Source organism: Hypomesus transpacificus, chromosome 10 (assembly GCF_021917145.1).
Source record: "Hypomesus transpacificus isolate Combined female chromosome 10, fHypTra1, whole genome shotgun sequence".
Taxonomy (NCBI): domain Eukaryota; kingdom Metazoa; phylum Chordata; class Actinopteri; order Osmeriformes; family Osmeridae; genus Hypomesus; species Hypomesus transpacificus.
In genome coordinates this window covers 11,296,801-11,313,307 of record NC_061069.1, presented here as the reverse complement: position 1 = coordinate 11,313,307, position 16,507 = coordinate 11,296,801, and the positions used below count along the sequence as shown (strand labels likewise).

The following is a 16,507-nucleotide window of genomic DNA, read 5'->3' as shown; positions in this document are numbered from 1 at the left end:
ATCTAAGTCAGTCTTACGGTAGTCACTGATCTTAAAGCTTTATGCAACAGGTAAATGGAAGTGTCTATGGCAAGTCGTACTTAAAGTTGCATTTCAGTCTAAGACTAGGTCTATTTTTATGCAACTGGCCCCTGGTGGACGTATTTATGACTCGGTGTGTGTCCACCGTCAGTGAATCACATAACGCTAATGGTCTTTAGTGCGCGCGCGTGGGACTGGACCGTGATGACCAGTCCTGTAAGTGAGACGGGAGGAGCGGGTTGGAAGAGGGGGCTGAGAGGAGGAAACACACGGTTGCCCCACTCAACCCTTAATTAGATCTACAGACTCCTCTCCTTGGTTGTGATATCTGGCATTTGGGATGCTAGCGGTTTGACATGGCGCTAGCCCGCTAATGTGACTAAGACATTAACCCCAATCTCTCCGGATGTGAGCCAGTGTAGCATCCGTCCCCCGGGACTGTGGCTCTGGCTCCCCCTCTGACAATCGTATTTCCCGGATAGCTTGCACACTTATTGCATTTTGACCTGTTTCGCAGCCTCATATCGATCCTTGAAACATTACAGCGACGTGAGGATGAAGAAGCTTTTTCGAGCGAGGGAGCCGTAATAAGCTTCTTGTGTTCCACAAGACTTGTCTTATTTGTGGTCTTTTCTCCATCAGTCGATAAAATAAATTCCTTTGTGATGGGCTCCAATATTGTCTTGCCTTGTGGCTTCCTGTTTGGGCAATTGGGAGCAGATAATTAACTAAATAAAGGAGGTCTTGTTAAAAAAAAGGAGCGTCATATTGCTCTCTGTGCTGTGTACAAAGGGTCAGGGTCAATTTTCGGCTTGACTTTGTCTTCCCAACCAATGACATGTAGTCTTTCTTTCTTGAGTTTTCATTCCTTCCTTATTTAACATTCTCTATCTGATTTCTAACTAACTTTCTTTAATTATTGGTTCACCTTTCATCCCTATCCTGCCTGCCTTGCTTAGTAGTGTGAAACATAGGACTTCCCAGACTCTAAGCATAGGAGATGTCGGTCTCCTAGGTACATTAGTTATCCCTTAGCATGTATTATTGATTTGGTCTCTCTAATCACTGTCTCCTGTGTTACAAACTAGCCTTCACTGAGGGCAGAGCCACTTCTCTGGGGAGAAGAGCCTTGCAGTTCCTGTGTCTGTCTGGGTGAAGATAACAACTTGGAATCTTTGGTCCTCAACTGGTGGTCCTCAACTGTATTCATAAAAATGCATGAAAGTGCTTTAGCCGATTTTCCATGATCTCTTTTTGCCTTACAGGAGAGACACCGTTAATTGAGATGTGGGAGATAAAGCCCGGATTTGTTACTTCCCTTCATCTATCAAACAGAACAAATTCAGCATTTGTTCTGTGATTCGTTTGAACACTTAGGAAATCAATTACATTCACACCACTGTGGATCATAAACCATTGGTGATGGGTGTGTTCTCTCTAGCGATGCTTAGACAAAGGATACTCAGTTTGGAACAAAACATGACTACATTGTGTAGAGCTTGACAGCGTGGTGGGGTACAGTGGCTCAGCAGGGGGACGAAAAATACATGCGGGGGCCTGGGGTGTGAAGAGACGCGGACAGGGGCGAGGGAGAGGAGCGCGGCGGACGAGGCCTCCTCTGACGTCATCACTTAGTGACGTCATCACCCATTGGCGTTATCACTTAGTGACGTCATCACCAAGTGACGTCATCACCCAGTGACATCATCACCCAGTGACATCATCACCCAGTGACGGCATCACCCAGTGACGGCATCACACAGCGATGGCATCACGCAGTGACGTCATCACCCAGTGACGTCATCACGCAGTGACGGCATCACACAGTGACGTCATCACCCAGTGACTTCATCACCCAGTGACGGCATCAAGCAGTGACGTCATCCCGCAGTGACGTCATCACCCAGTGACATCATCACCCAGTGACGTCATCACGCAGTGACGGCATCACGCAGTGACGGCATCCTGGATGAGCCAAGTGTATATGGCAAGTTTAGTTTTGTGTTAGTTCAATCATTAATCATAGGAGGGTCCCGCTTTCTACGTTATATGAACAACATGCTGTAACAGCAAATCAGTATCGATTTACAAACACAAACGAGTATCAAGTAGAGAGGGTGTTGTAAGTGTTGTTAAACATGAATGAGTAAGATGAAACAAGCTGTAGTGTAGTAGGGATCAGACAATAGTCTGGACCAGTGGATCCAGTTAAAAGGGTTCAAGTGCAATGAGGAAAAAATAGATTCCACTCATCATACCTTATCGCTGGCCTGGCGTGTCAACCACACACTGCCAGTCATTATATAAATGTATATGCTTCTGAACGTGTGGTGCCCTCCACGGAAGCCTCTGCCCTTAGCGTTTCTTATTATACGGCCATAGCTCTTATGGATTCAGCCCATCAGTTGTATGCTCAGTAGCTCGCAGAGACTTGTGCACTCCGACCCAATCTTGCCTCATTAACATTTTAGGTGACGAGTCTGTCATGGCCTTAATTAACAATTCATAAGCAGGGCTTATAGCTATATTAACATTTTACAACCAATAAATCACCTTCCTCTGTGTGTGTCGTGTGTTTGCGTTTGTGTGTAGGTGTGCGTATTGGGGTGTTAGGTGGGGCATGGGGAGTGTTGTGTGCGTGTCTTTGTACGTGTGTGTTTGTTTCTATTTCGGGCCAGTCAGTCTGTCTCTCTGTCTCCAATTGTCTGACCATGACATTTTGTTTGAACTTTTCCTTAATCTTGTGTTCTAATAATCTAGGTTTATTAAATAATTATGTTTTCCTCAAGACAGCAAGAACCTCAGACAAGACCTACAGAGGGGCATTTGAAGTGAACCAATTAAGTTGTCTATGGAGTTAAGGTACAAGCCAACGAAGTACAAACAAATTAGGTGTCAAATCCTGGTCCTCGGGGGAGGTTTCCCTGTACGTTTTAGACGTTTCCCTGATCCAGCACACTGGATTCACACACAGGACAGCGGCCCCTGAGGACCAGGATTTGACACCCCTGAGCATACGTCACACACAGTTGAAACGTTCACTAATTAGTGTGCCTTGAAGAATCTCTGAGCAATTGGAACGAGGAGATCACAGGCCCAAAGCCCATTACATGGATCCTATGAGTGAAAACATTCTCAGTTAAGTTTGTACAGAAAACATGTTGCTGACAAATGATCTGTCTATGTTAATGTATCTCATGGATGATTAAAACAAGCTAAAAGTATCAAAATTCATGAGGAAAAAAACATGAGCTACAATTTGAACCAGAACTCCTCAACATATCTTGAAGAAGTGAGTGAGAGGAGGTGTGCCATGGCAACATGAGCTGTACTCTAACACACACAGCAGGAGGTGAGAAAAAGCATTCCTGTCCTGCTGGGTAAACAAAAGGCTTCTTCATGAGCTGATTCTGGGCACAGGTTGTTGCCACAGAAGTGTGTGTGTGTGTGTGTGCGTTGATTTATATGTGCACGTTTGTGCGTATGTTCCTGTGTGTATTTGTGTGTGTGTGTGTATGCAGGCACATGTGCATGTCAACTCAGGCATCATGTGGGTCTGTGTCGTGGCATGGTGGCATTGTGTAACACCCAGCGACAGTTTGTCTGAGGCTGGGAAGGAGCAGCACCTCCCAAATGAGTCACCCTGGGTAAGAGTAGCAGCATTATGCCACAGCGAGTATGGTGCAGCGATAACAGCTGCCAAATTATAGAGGTGTCTGCGGTGCGGTTCACTTTATCTCCCTGAGACACGCACACACTAACACACACACATACACAGTTTAGGGTAAACTATTTTTTTAATCAGAAATTCTTGTGTTTGCAACAGCTTTGGCTCACTTTTCCCTTAAACGTGGACTGCTCTAATGCTAATTACTATAGATGACTAATGGGATTCATCAGAATTCATGCTCACAATGGTAAAATATGTGTTGTCCATTCATTGTTACTCTGATTGCATTTACTTTGCTATGTGTCTGTTGGTTCCAGTGTGAAAAATGGAGTATGTGTGGAACATGTCAGTGTTGCTAAGTGACAGTCACATGCTCTGTGGGGCGTTGGGGGCGTTGGGGGTTTATTGTGGATTGGATAGCAAGGTCATGAGAAACACATTGCATTCTGAAACATATGATGCCTCGACAAGCAACTGCTGTAGACTTGTGTTGCATGAATAGCCATCTACTTCCAAATTCTTGTCAAATAAAATACCCATCACTCCCCTCTTTTTAACTTTAATATGGGCAGTAAAACATGGAGATTGTGTACCAGTAGGGATCCCAGGCCAAGGTCAAGGCTTCTCACCACTGATGACTGACGTGATTTAACTGGTAGGGATTTGAGTGTCTGCATTCTAGAATCTTATAAGGTTTGTGTGTGTCTGTGTATGTGTGTGTGTGTGTGTGTGTGTGTGTTTGTGTGTAAGATAGTGTGTGTCTGTCTCTGTGCCAAGAAGAGACAGACAGAAAAAGAGAGACAGAGAAATAAATCATTATTTTGATGTCTAATCAACGGTCACTGGCATCTTGCACCAGTAGCGCTGCCATGATGCCATAGGAACTGAGGAAATCAGTTCCAAACGGTGCAGTAATTAACTGCACGAACGTCCTCTTCCATGTGGTTATGCTGCCCTCTAGTGGTTAAAAAGTATCCTACTGTGTACTTCCAAAGGAATCATTTTTGCACAGGCGGAGTAGGTACGATAACTTAATGGCTAAATGACAATCTGTAGCCTACTGTCGCTGGAGACATAGTCAAACACACCGACGTCTGAACTTAACCGAAACTATGACATTTGATATATTCCCTCTAAACACTTGGACTTGTGTGGAGTTCTACTCCATTGATGTCGCCAGATAAACTGTGTGCGCTTTTACACTTTCTCTCACCGTTTTCCATTTCCAACGTTTTATGGCCTTCTACTTTTCTGGCACTATGACTGTTTTTCACATAATGGCTATTATGTTAGCAGAGACCGAGACAATCAGTCCAGGAAAGAAAGATATCCTTGCGCACGGCAGCGGAAACGGGGGGAAATTACTTAAACTCTTCTCCGAGAAATGATTTCATTCACAGTGACGTTTGCATGGAAACTTTCACTGACTTCAAACTTTCTCAGTGCCATTCCAAGTTCTCACCTTTCCACTGCCACCGCCTAGAAACCTACAAAAAATGTTAGGTTGGTTCAAACCTTATCTTAAAACACACTCAACTTTGTCAATTTAAGCTCCTTCGGCACCTTCTGCCTTCTCCATAGCGTCATCGCAGATATCCTACTGCCGATATAATAATGCACAAGAGGACTGTGGAGATGTTAACTAGGTTAGTTGCCCATATAGTTTTCCCAAAATGTTTTTCGCAAAGGTCTTAGTGTGGGTAATAGACAACCACTTGAGGTTTTTCACTGAACAGTGCAGTGACTGTGTGCCACACAGGAAACTGAACAAAGGCAAAGTATTGTCAACTTTTCTTTTTTACTTAGTTACCAAGGCTTGTTTTTGAAACCCAAAACGTGTTGCCATTTAGTACCCTTCATTCGGACCGTGAGCTATCATAGCCTTCTAATTTGTGGGATGGAGGATGGGGAGGGTGTAGACCCCAGCTAAACAAAACGTCATACTAACGGAGTTTATACACCCATCTGGACTTCCCCAAACAGTCTTTTGGTCAGTCGTTGGGCGACACCGAATGTCTGAGAACTTGTTGGAACCGAATAGACCATAGGCTATAAAGAATCTGAACACATTTTCTTGTCAATGATAGGCCATTTTGATTTCAAATGTCATTTACCATGACTTGCAAACAAGGAGACGTGTTGTTTCAAGGGTATTTTTTTACACTATTATTAAGCTTTAATCTTATTTACGGGTCTCCGTCGAGTTATAACCTGTTTCAAGGAACCGCGCACTCTGGAGCGGTACACAGGCACAGAAATAGGTACGTTTATTTTCCTGAAGTTGGACATTTGTTTGTTAATGACTTATTGTCTGTATGACTCGATTTGCTGAAATAGCCTTCTAACTTAAAGGCTATCCTTTTTTCGAGTAGGCCTATTCAAAGATTTGTATTAAGCGTATGGTGCATGTAAAGGCCTGAAACAGGCCTTATTTAGATATGTAGACTATATAGCCTTTATCTAGCTTACATTTAGAGTCTGCCAGGATCTTGCCATAGGGCACTGATAACATCCGTTAGTGGACGCTGGAATGTGATAGTGAAAGGCCACTTCTGTCATGCGCAGGTGTAGGCCCTGCGCGTGGATGGTCTGCACTAAACACAGCTGCTAAATAACAAGATATGTCAAATATAACATATTTTATCCTCACAGGAACTGGTGTGCATATGTCGTACACAAAAATGTGAGTTGTACCGTTCAGGGAAACGTGGAGAGCTTTGTTGAGCCCGAAGTGCAACCCTGTCCTATGCATGAGCCGGACTGCGAGCCACAAGTGCTGTAAGTAGATCACAGACATCAGACGAACCCTGGAGATGGAAATGGTGGGTGGGGGCTACATAGTGTCAGTGGAGGATTGTCTGCCCATTGTCTGCAAATGTCGACCACACCACACATTCAAGCCTTTCAACGTTAATTTGATCGTTAATTAAGTTGTTTAGTCATTTTAATGTCAACTAAATCAATTGTTACTCATACTGTAATTACAACTCAACCACTTCACATCATCAACAGCTTTGCTATGAGTCTTGGTGCCTTTTATGAGTAATGGTACGTGATTAGAGGGTGCAAATGAGGGAATTCAATGAGCATTCATAGACAGAAAGCGAAACTTTTTTTTCGTTCATTATCTTCAAAACAAATCAAATGTGATGTGATGCTGTACTCACAGTGCAGTATAGGGGTCTATTTCCATGTTTTTTGCACAATGGAAACAAGAGTTGCCAGGATCAAAAACACTGGGAGAGAGGTCAGAGTATTCCAGTGATACATTTCCATGTGAGATCAGGATGAGGTGGGGCATGGAGGACAGGGCCCTGAGTCCCATCTCTTTATTTATTTATGTTTTTTCATTTAATGATGTATGAACATACAGGCTATTGTGCTAGCTTTGCATGGTTTTAACCATGGAGTACATGCTTGATTAGTTGTGTTTTAGTTATTTGTAAATTGAGTTTATTATTAGAATATTTCGTGGGTGTTCCCCTGAGAGACAAAACATGTTGGTCAGGCACTGAGGAGACTCAGAAAGGAAGAGGATTGTTTTCAAGTATAATCAAACTTCCAGCTGTTGCAGATGACAAGGGCCCAGCCTACCAAAAGGGAAGTGAAGTCGTTCATTGTTTCGTGTGATTGCCTACAGTTATTTAGTTAGTTCAAGCAATAACGTTGAATACAGAATACATCCTGAAGTAACTCAACATTCAAAAGCAGTTTTTGCTAAAACATGTACAAGTACAATAAACTTGCTCACAACTGTGGATGAGCTAAAACAATTTTTTTTTCTTGCTTTTGTCCAGCCATAAGACTCGGTTCCGGCCCACCTACAAGACTGCTTACAAGACCGTCACAGAGTTGGAGTGGAGATGTTGCCCTGGTCACCAAGGTCCAGACTGTAAAGGCTTAAAGGCATCTCCGAACAGACAAATAGTTTCAGGAGCGCAGCCTTACCCCCAGTCGAACCCAAGCCAGACAAGACACACACCGAGTAAGTACCGTTCCCAGTGATTAAAACATTTATCAAAGCTGTAATGCTCAACAAAAAGTCAAACGTGAAGTTGATAAGATGCAGATTTAGTGCCTCAATATTTCGCAACTTAAGTCTATGTCTAATTACATTTAGACATTTACAATTAGCAGACGCTCTTATCCAGAGCGACTTACAGTAAGTACAGGGACATTTCCCAGAGGCAAGTAGGGTGAAGTGCCTTGCCCAAGGACACAATATAATTTGCCACAGCCAGACTCGAACTGGCAACCTTTAGATTACTACCCCGATTCCCTAACCGCTCAACCACCTGACTCATTAAGATGCGTTATTAAATCCTTTGCCGTCTTCGACAGGAGCAGAGCGGAGAGAGACGGGGCAGCATGAGGCGAGGTACGGTGGCCCAGAGAAGGTACATGTCCTGGAGGGGGAGGTGCAACGCCTCTCCCAGACCGTCATCGACCTTCAGACGGCCATGATGGGCCTGACTACCAACCTGCGCACCGACCTGCAGGAGGACACCAACAAGATGCTGGTCACCCTGCTCAACAACATGAGCCCGCCGGACAGCGCAAGGGCCAGTGAGGGGAGTGCAGTGCATCTGGACGGCCACCAGGCCACCAGGGGAGGGTTGGCAGGGGACAGGGGACTGGAGAAGATAATGGCAAGGCTGGACGAAATGAACGATTCCCTAAAGAGTAAGGATGAGGCTCTGGAGGAGCTGAGGGGAACTGTGACGAGCCAGGAAGGTCAGATCCGACTGCTGATGGACGCCTCCCAGTCTCAGACTCCGGCAATAGAGGAAGGTGGCGCCCCCTCTGACCTGGATGTCCTACAGACTTACATTGACAACAAGTTTGAAAAGCTGAAGAAAGAGCTCGACCAGGGCATGGAGGAGAGGATGGTTAAGCTCCAGGGTATGTGCGATGACAGGATCCAGTCTGTCCAGAAGACCTGCAAGGAGGAAGGGGAGAAAGGCTTGGTCAGATTTACAGAGCTGGTGGATAACAAAGAGGCCGGCCTGAGGAAAGAGATACGGGAGTTGCGTCTAGACATGGCTTTGTCCGACGGGCCGGTCCGGACTGAACGGCAAACAGACCCGGCTAAACAGCCGGGGGATCGAGATGACCTCAAAGACCTGTGGCGTGAGGTGGAGCGTGTGGCCGAAGCCCACCGGATTCTGAACGCCCGGATGGACAACGAGCTGGCGCACTTAGCGGCGCCGAGTTTCGTTGACGAGTATGGGCCGCTCATCGAAGATCTGGAGGCGCGAATCAATGTCACCGAGCAGAACGTCGAAGTTCATTGCTTCTACGTGGAGGAGAAGCTGAGCAAGGCGTTGGCGGATGAGGTCGCCGCTCTGCAACGGCTCATGGAAGGACGCCTCAACAGCATGGAGGACCAGTTCACCAGCATGCTGGTGGAGATGAGCAACAGCTCCTTCCCTGGAATGTTAGGAGATTCCATGGATGCCATGCAAGCAGAGGTCAACAACAACAAGTTCCTCCTGCAAGGCTTAGATGAGAAAGTGAATGCCGTCGGAGAGTTGTGCTCGACGGGATGCCCTGTAGGTTCATCCTCTTCGGGTTCGACCGCTCCGGAAAACCTGGCCAGTATTGTAAAGGACAATCGAATTTGTAGGAACGACCTTGACGTACTCAACACAGAAGTTAACGGCAATACTGACAAACTCAGAGAACTGGAGGAAATTATCGACAGGCAGATGGTGGTGCACCATCAAAGCACCAAGGCTGTTGAGGACCTCCAGAGGGGATTCATCTCCCTCCAGGACAATGTTGGAGGTTTGACTGGAGCTGTGACAGGGTTAGGAGACTCTGTTAGCAAATACTTCCGGGATATCCAGTGGATGAATTCCACATGTTGCCAGGCTGGGAACACCGGCACTGCCGTTCCAAGTCAAGGACAGGGAGTTCCTGATGGCACACTGTCCAGACAGCCAGAGTCGCTCAACAATCAGGTGGAGGAGTTGAAAAGGCAACTGGACGGGCTTAATACCCAGATGACTACTGAGCTGGACAGGTGTAAGGAGAGCACACAGGGGGTATCCGAGGGGGTTTCGGCCATTGATGAACGTGTGTCCAGACTGGAGATGGTGTCTGGAAGACTGGATGTTGTGTCGGATAATGTGAGGGGCCTAAAGGAAGGCCTGGAGAGGCATGTGTCTGGTCTGTGGGACAATGTCCGGAGAATGAATGGCACCTTGGGGACTCAAACGGGAGACGTCCTTTCCATGCAGGGATCTCTGCTGAACATCCAGACACAGCTCTCAGGACTGGCCAAGCAAGTGCTCGTACTCAAAGAGGCTGCAGCTAAAGAACCAGGTGAGTAACAGACTGACACGTCATGAGGTGATGACGTTTTTCGTCACAGCTGCAGACGTCATGAGCATCTACAATAGAAAAGGCAGTTTATGACTCATTGCTGATGGTAGCTTTGCTCCATTTTGGTCATTGTGTAAATTACACTGCAGTAATTATTCTGAAAAGAGATACTTGATGAACCAAAGGCAGAAAGAGTGAAACGTTTCCCAGTGTTATTGACTAAGACATACAATTTAAACAATATACAAGTCATGTGCAATCTTGATGAACATACAATATTCAAGATGTATAGAATCATGGGCATTTTTTCTTCATATTTCTTGTGACAAACCTCTGTATTACACAAAAGCAATAACTACAGAATTCTCCTAGGATACGGGGTTGGAGAGTAACCTGGTATCCAGGCAAACACATTTCCGCTCAGGGATCGGTTTCTCTTTGTGCTCCTTCCTGGGGTTAATCCAGCATATGAAGCTATTTCCTTGGTATCCACAGAGACCAATAGGGGATCTGATTCTGGTTGTGGCCTTAAGGGGGGTGGGGGCTCTGATAAGGGAGGTCTGGAAAATGTCATTCAATATGTCGGGCCCATAAGGCCACTCCATTCACAATATACCAAACCTTTTCCTGACTAATAATTTCCGCCTTTTTAGTACATATTGACCATTCTCCTGGGCTCAGTATGTGAGAAAGTTATTTAATGGGAGCAGGCTAGATGCGTGAACCTGGAAAATGATTACATTTAGACACATTTCTTTCTTTTCACCTCATAGCCTCTAATGATTTACCATTGTGTGTCTTTTCTCATAGCTCAATGAAAGCCCCTTTTAGCTTACCGACCGAAAGGGGAACTTTCCTCATTCTCTTGCACACTATGGGATCTCCTGAGTTGTGTGGTCCTCAGCCTGACTCTCACACGTTATGTGTTTTGTCCTGAACACACAAACATACACACTCTCACACACACACACACACACACACGGGACTCTAACCGAGCCCTCATCCAGCTTCTTCCTTCCCTACCCCCACCCAGTGTATCCCCCCCCCCCTCCCCCCACCCCCCACCCCCCACCCCAGAGCTGTTCCAGGGTTCCCGAAGGGGTGACCTCAGCCTGATGTTGAGGGTCTGGTCCTCATTAATCGGCCTGACTCACTGTTGGAGCCTGTCTTTGTTGAATGGAGGAGAGGAGAGGAGAGAAGCCGTGCTCCAACGCCCCATACCAGATGCTCTCCTACCCTCATCTGCTGACGCAGAAACGTAGGGCCCCATCCCTGGAGCCTCCCTCTCTTTAACAAGCAATGTCATCATCAACCTGGGTGGGGTAGAGAAACGATACAGAGTGAAGGGAAAAGGTATACCCCATTTGTAGTGTTTGGTTTTGTGAGAAAAAAAAACGAATGTGAAAATGATTTCACATCTTGAGGCCAACATACTACCTTTGCCATCTTGTCCTGCTGTAAGATAATAACATCTACCGAATAGGTTTGTTGTGCCGTAAGTAAAGAGTGACTTGTGATGAAGGTTTTGCTGTGTGGGCTTAGCTAGGCCCAGTCATGCTGTAATTCAAAACCCTCACTCGAGGATCAAATTATTGCTATCTGGGTGTGGTGAGAACAAGAGCATTCTCACTGGTTAGATTTGTCTCTGCGGCTCCCAGTCACAAGGGGATCCTGAGGAGACGGAGAACAGACAGAGTGTTGTAAGGACGTGACTAGGAGATCTATCCGCAATAGCTGAAGACTTACTCACTCTGCCTGGCTGATGGGAATTTGCAGGAGCTTTTGCACAATGCTGGATCCAAGTGGTTCTATTGTCTGCGGAAACTGGCTCTCACAGCCTGGCACCACATCTCTCGTGGGAGTGTCATTCGTGCCTTAATGACTGTGTCGCTAGTTGTTTTTTATTTACAGTAATTATTGTAAGACGGTTACGAGATTGAGAATGATGCATCTGGATCTGGGAAGTGCGCTAAGATGCGTGGTGGATACAGATCGTGTTCCTGGCAGAGAATTACAGATATCTCTTTGCTCCACTGTGGGATATTGTATTGTGTCCCATGGCTGTGCTGTTGACCTTTCCCATCAAAGTGTGCTTCCCCCCCCCCTCTTTTCTTGGAGGCTGCCCCAGTCCCTCCCCTCTTCCTCTTATCTAAACCTCTCCCTCCCTGTCTCGCTCCTTGCCTCCCTCTCTCAGACTGTTCCTGTTGATTGGGATCGTTCTCCTCCTCCAGAGCATAGCAGGGAGGGCCTTTCACCTTTATTCTGTTTCTCCCCCTCTCTCCTCTTACTTTTCCGACAAATACACGCGGAGAGGAAGGGTGTTGAGACGCCACGGAAACGGTGTTGCCTACCATGATGAAGCAATACAACTCTGCGTTGGAAAGATTAGGAGAATGAAGAGGGGAACTGAAGGCGTTCGAAACACTGTATTTATTCCGTAATGCTAAACGTAGAAGGACATATCAGGCTTCATACTTTGAGACTTGAGTTCTGAGGTGAAGTGGAACCATCCAAAAGGATGATGTCAAATTCATCAAGGAGCCAGGAGAACCCATCTGGAATTCTTCAGAGTTAACTCAGAACCCGAACCACTGGCGAAGGGCCTCCCTGAAGGTCACCACTCACTGAACAACATGATCCTCCCAACATCAGCAACCATGTGTGTGTGTGTGTGTGTGTTTAAAGGTCATGCGTGCACATGTCTGTGTGAAAGTATTCCCATAAAAATAAGATTCCTATGACATAACCGCCCCACCCAAAACAACAGGCCGGACTTTATCCTGAACTACGCTTTCATAATGTTCACCGTGACTACTGCATTACATTGCACTTACATACAACCAACCATTTGGGCTCAACGGCATCCACCCAGTGTGTCACTGGCACAGGGCCACCTTAGTCCAAGAGAGACACGGTGACTAAATCCCTCCGCCCCGATGTGACTCAGTCTGGGTTAGACTAAACAACATCTGGGCTGGTGGTGGGACTCATCCCTGAGGCTCTTCTGCAGGAAGTGCTAGGGCTTTATTAGGCCTTCGTTCTGAGTCCGGAAGCTCGTGCTGCTGCTACTTTCTGCCCCGAGGAGTTGTTGTGGTCAGTGGGACCTTACGCTGCAGTGATGATCTCAAAGGATAGAGTCCACCCAACGTCTTTGCGCTTAAGTACTGTATGTATTGGAACAGTTGAATAGGACCCCACCCCAAGCAAAGACTGTGATGGAATCTGTCTGACATCTGGTCTTGAAGATGTGGGAGGGCAGGGGCGGGGGTGGATTGGTTGATTGTTTTGTACCCTCTAGTCATATTTCTATAGTTGGTGTGTAGTACTCACTGGTCCAGGTAATGTCTGTGCCTACATGGAGTTGGAGAGTAGCCATGTCACGATACGTACACACACAAGCGCACACATACACACAAACAAACTGTGAGTTATCATGGCTTTACTTCACACAAATGGGCTGGTTTGTTGTTCTGGAAGGCATAACAACACTAGTTTAATGCTCAGCACTGAGCATTCCAACTCATTTGGGCTGCCTTCAAAATATAAGTCGTTAAGTGTATTCACAAGGGAGCTGAAGATGTGGGCTGAATGAGGAAAGAGGGGTTTATGAGTGGGTCATAAATTTCAGGCATAGGCCCATTGAAGAGTTACCATCTTTTTACAGAACATTCCCAGTACTAAGGCCCGTATCAGAGATGGCAAAAGTACACACATCCTTCACCCAAGTAGCAGTAAAGACACTGTTATTACCCATGCTGCCTTTGTTGAATCAATCACACTGTAAAATGAACTGACTTGATCTCTCTTTCCTCCTTTGTCTCAGTTGCGGGAGTCAGACCAGAGAGACCAAGTCCTGGACCTGATTCCAGAACCATCCAGATCCAATCCAGACCCAGAATCACCCACATCCCTCAGATCCACATCCCACTCATCATCCCCCACAGGGTGGTCCCCGGGACGGCCCGGCCCCCCGTACGCCGGCCCTCTGCCGGCCACCAACCATCCATCCCCAGACAGCCAGGCAACCCCCTCCAGCCCAACAACATTCCCCGCCATCCAAGCCCACCTAGCCAGCCCGGCAGCCCACGGCAGCCCCCCCTGACGGTGATCCCAGTCCCACGTCGGCCGGTGTTGGAGACAGGCGAGGCGGGGCCCCCTGGGTACATGCGGCGGGTGACCGTGAGGAGGGCGCAGGGCTCAGAGGACTCCTCCATGCCTGTCAAAGGCTTCGCTGGATCTCCAGGTGAGAGGTGGTGACGACCACCACGGTAACGATGACAGACAATATTTACCTGGTGATTTGACTGCAGAGTGCAACTTGAGGCCGTTTACATTTACCAGTAAACACTGTCGTGTTCAAGCATGAGCAGTGTGGCTTGGTCAGGTTATCATTTTTACTCAGGATGAATGTGATAATGAAAGGATTTTATTTGTTTGTAGGATACCTTCCTGTAAAACCTGTGTCTTTCAAACCAGACACCATCCCTGGTACATTTTCTTATTTACCTTAATCACATAATTGTTATATTACACTATTTATACATTGTTATTTATACATCTTTCGTTGGCAACAATCTCCTCTCAGATCTACCGATCTGTCTACACGTTAATGAATGACATACAGTATCACACCAAGTTCTTCAGTGTATGAAGACAAGCTAAAAATAAAGGTGTTTCCACACTATAAAATCCCTGTCAAATTAACACCTTTCTCTTGTTTCAGCAGCTGCTCCAGTCCCTTGGAACCCATCAGACCACCTCCTTGTTGCTTCTCCAGGTACATCCAGGTTCCTACAAAACATTACAAACGTCAAGAAATATAATTAATTGGGTCCATTTGTACAATGTTTGACAGTCTCTGTCATCAAAAAGAAGAACTGATTTTAGAATAAGCTAGTCAAACTGTCTATACTGGTTCATGGTGTGCTACAGTTGTGAAAAACGGAATGTTAACTGGTGATGTTCCGTGTTCCAGTATTGTCAGAGAGCAAGGATGTGGTAGACCCATTCTCCTTCTCTGCTGGACTCACCCAACAAGGTTTCACTGGTGACTTTGGCACCATCCGCTTCAACAGAGTGCTGGTCAATGATGGCGGGCATTACAATCCTCACACAGGTACACATTGCTTAACATGAAAGCATCACTAATTACAATGATCGTTGGCAACTTAATTGGATAGTTCATCAGTCTCAAACTGATGATTTTATTTTCTTCAGTGGTACGATGACATATTATTGGGTTGATCATGATCAAAAATATGAATATACTTTCTCTTTTCTTCTCTACTCTCCATCTCTTTCTCTCTCCCCCGTCTTTCTCTTTGTATCTGAAGGTATCTTCACTGTGCCTATGGACGGACGCTACCTGATTTCAGGACTTCTGACCGCACAGCAGGGCAGTGGCGTGGAGGCGGTCCTCTCAGTGTCCAATCGCAGCGTCCAGAGGTTTCAGAGCTGTAGGGCAGCAGCTGCAGGGCTCCCTGAGGGCAGCTGCACCTGCGGGGGCTCCACGTCCTTCAGCCTGATTCTGCCCCTGAGGAGAGGGGACAGGGTGGGCCTGCTCAGGACCAGCGGCCAGCTAGCCACCGGCGAGGCCAAGGAGATCCTCTCCACCTTCAGCGCCATCTTCCTCTATGCACCACAGGCTAGCAGATAGCCGCCAACACCTGCCAAATGTTGAAGGAGTTGGCTGCCATTAGCCAATCACTGAAGTACTTGTCCACCATAAGCCAATCACTGAAGTACTTGTCCACCATTAGCTATTCACTGAAGAACTTGGTCATAATCGGTGAGGCCACAACCAAATGAGAAGCAATCAGAAGACGACGTTTGAAGGAAATTAGCACCTATTTGGGACTGTTATGCAGTCTTGTATGACCTTGTTATAATGCAGGCACCAGAATGTTACTATTCAACTGAGAGTGATCTATACTGTACCAAGTGCTATATCATATTTATTCATGAGTGTTTTTTATGGTTTGTTTTTATGAAAACAAATATAGTTTAAACTAAATCCACACTGTCATTCTATATGTACAAAATTGTTATTTGTAAGATGTACTTCATATTACAGAAAATGTTTAACAAGTGAAAAGGACCATTTGCTACCAATTATTAAAAGAAAATACCACAATTTAATACAGATTGATCATATTTTTATAAGTTATATTATTTTTATCTGTAAGAATATAGAATTTTATCTGGCTCAGTAAGAAATAGTTAATGTATTGAGTGTAGTCCAATACTGCTAAATGAATAAATGTAGTCAAGTTTACTACATTACTACCACAGTATATCCTACAAGAAATGCCCTTTATGGAAAATTGAAGTTTGCCCCAAAAAATGCCCCAAATAAATGGTATGCCATCTGTTGTTTAGATAAGATTACTCCATCCATATAAGAAAATAAGATCCAGCTTTGGCCTCATTTCTGAGCTGTGCTGTAAGGAGGGTGTGGGTGAAAGCTGTCTCTCCTCCCCATGGAAGGAT

General features: G+C 45.9%; 1 protein-coding gene across 3 annotated transcripts; it reads left to right on the top strand.

Annotated features, from left to right (window-relative positions):
- Positions 1-5,656: 5,656 nt before the first annotated feature.
- emilin2a (elastin microfibril interfacer 2a) lies at positions 5,657-16,156 on the top strand. Of its 3 annotated transcripts, none has more exons than XM_047026691.1 (9): positions 5,658-5,952; positions 6,344-6,469; positions 7,489-7,676; positions 8,033-10,018; positions 13,842-14,261; positions 14,459-14,506; positions 14,745-14,795; positions 14,994-15,134; positions 15,352-16,156. In XM_047026691.1, the coding sequence occupies exons 1-9, from the start codon at positions 5,795-5,797 to the stop codon at positions 15,672-15,674; spliced, it is 3,441 nt and encodes a 1,146-aa protein (XP_046882647.1). In that variant the 5' UTR covers positions 5,658-5,794; the 3' UTR covers positions 15,675-16,156. The 3 variants fall into 3 exon arrangements, with proteins under 3 accessions (XP_046882648.1, XP_046882647.1, XP_046882646.1); XM_047026690.1 differs by having other exon boundaries at positions 14,742-14,795; XM_047026692.1 differs by lacking the exon at positions 14,459-14,506 and having other exon boundaries at positions 5,657-5,952; positions 14,742-14,795.
- The last annotated feature ends 351 nt before the right edge of the window (positions 16,157-16,507 follow it).

Bases quoted from the DNA above. Each gene is read 5' to 3' on its own strand.
- emilin2a (XM_047026690.1), top strand. From the start codon at position 5,795: ATGTCATTTACCATGACTTGCAAACAAGGAGACGTGTTGTTTCAAGGG. The intron at 6,470-7,488 runs GTAAGTAGATCA...GCTTTTGTCCAG, and splicing joins GACTGCGAGCCACAAGTGCT to CCATAAGACTCGGTTCCGGC. The intron at 7,677-8,032 runs GTAAGTACCGTT...CGTCTTCGACAG, and splicing joins CCAGACAAGACACACACCGA to GAGCAGAGCGGAGAGAGACG.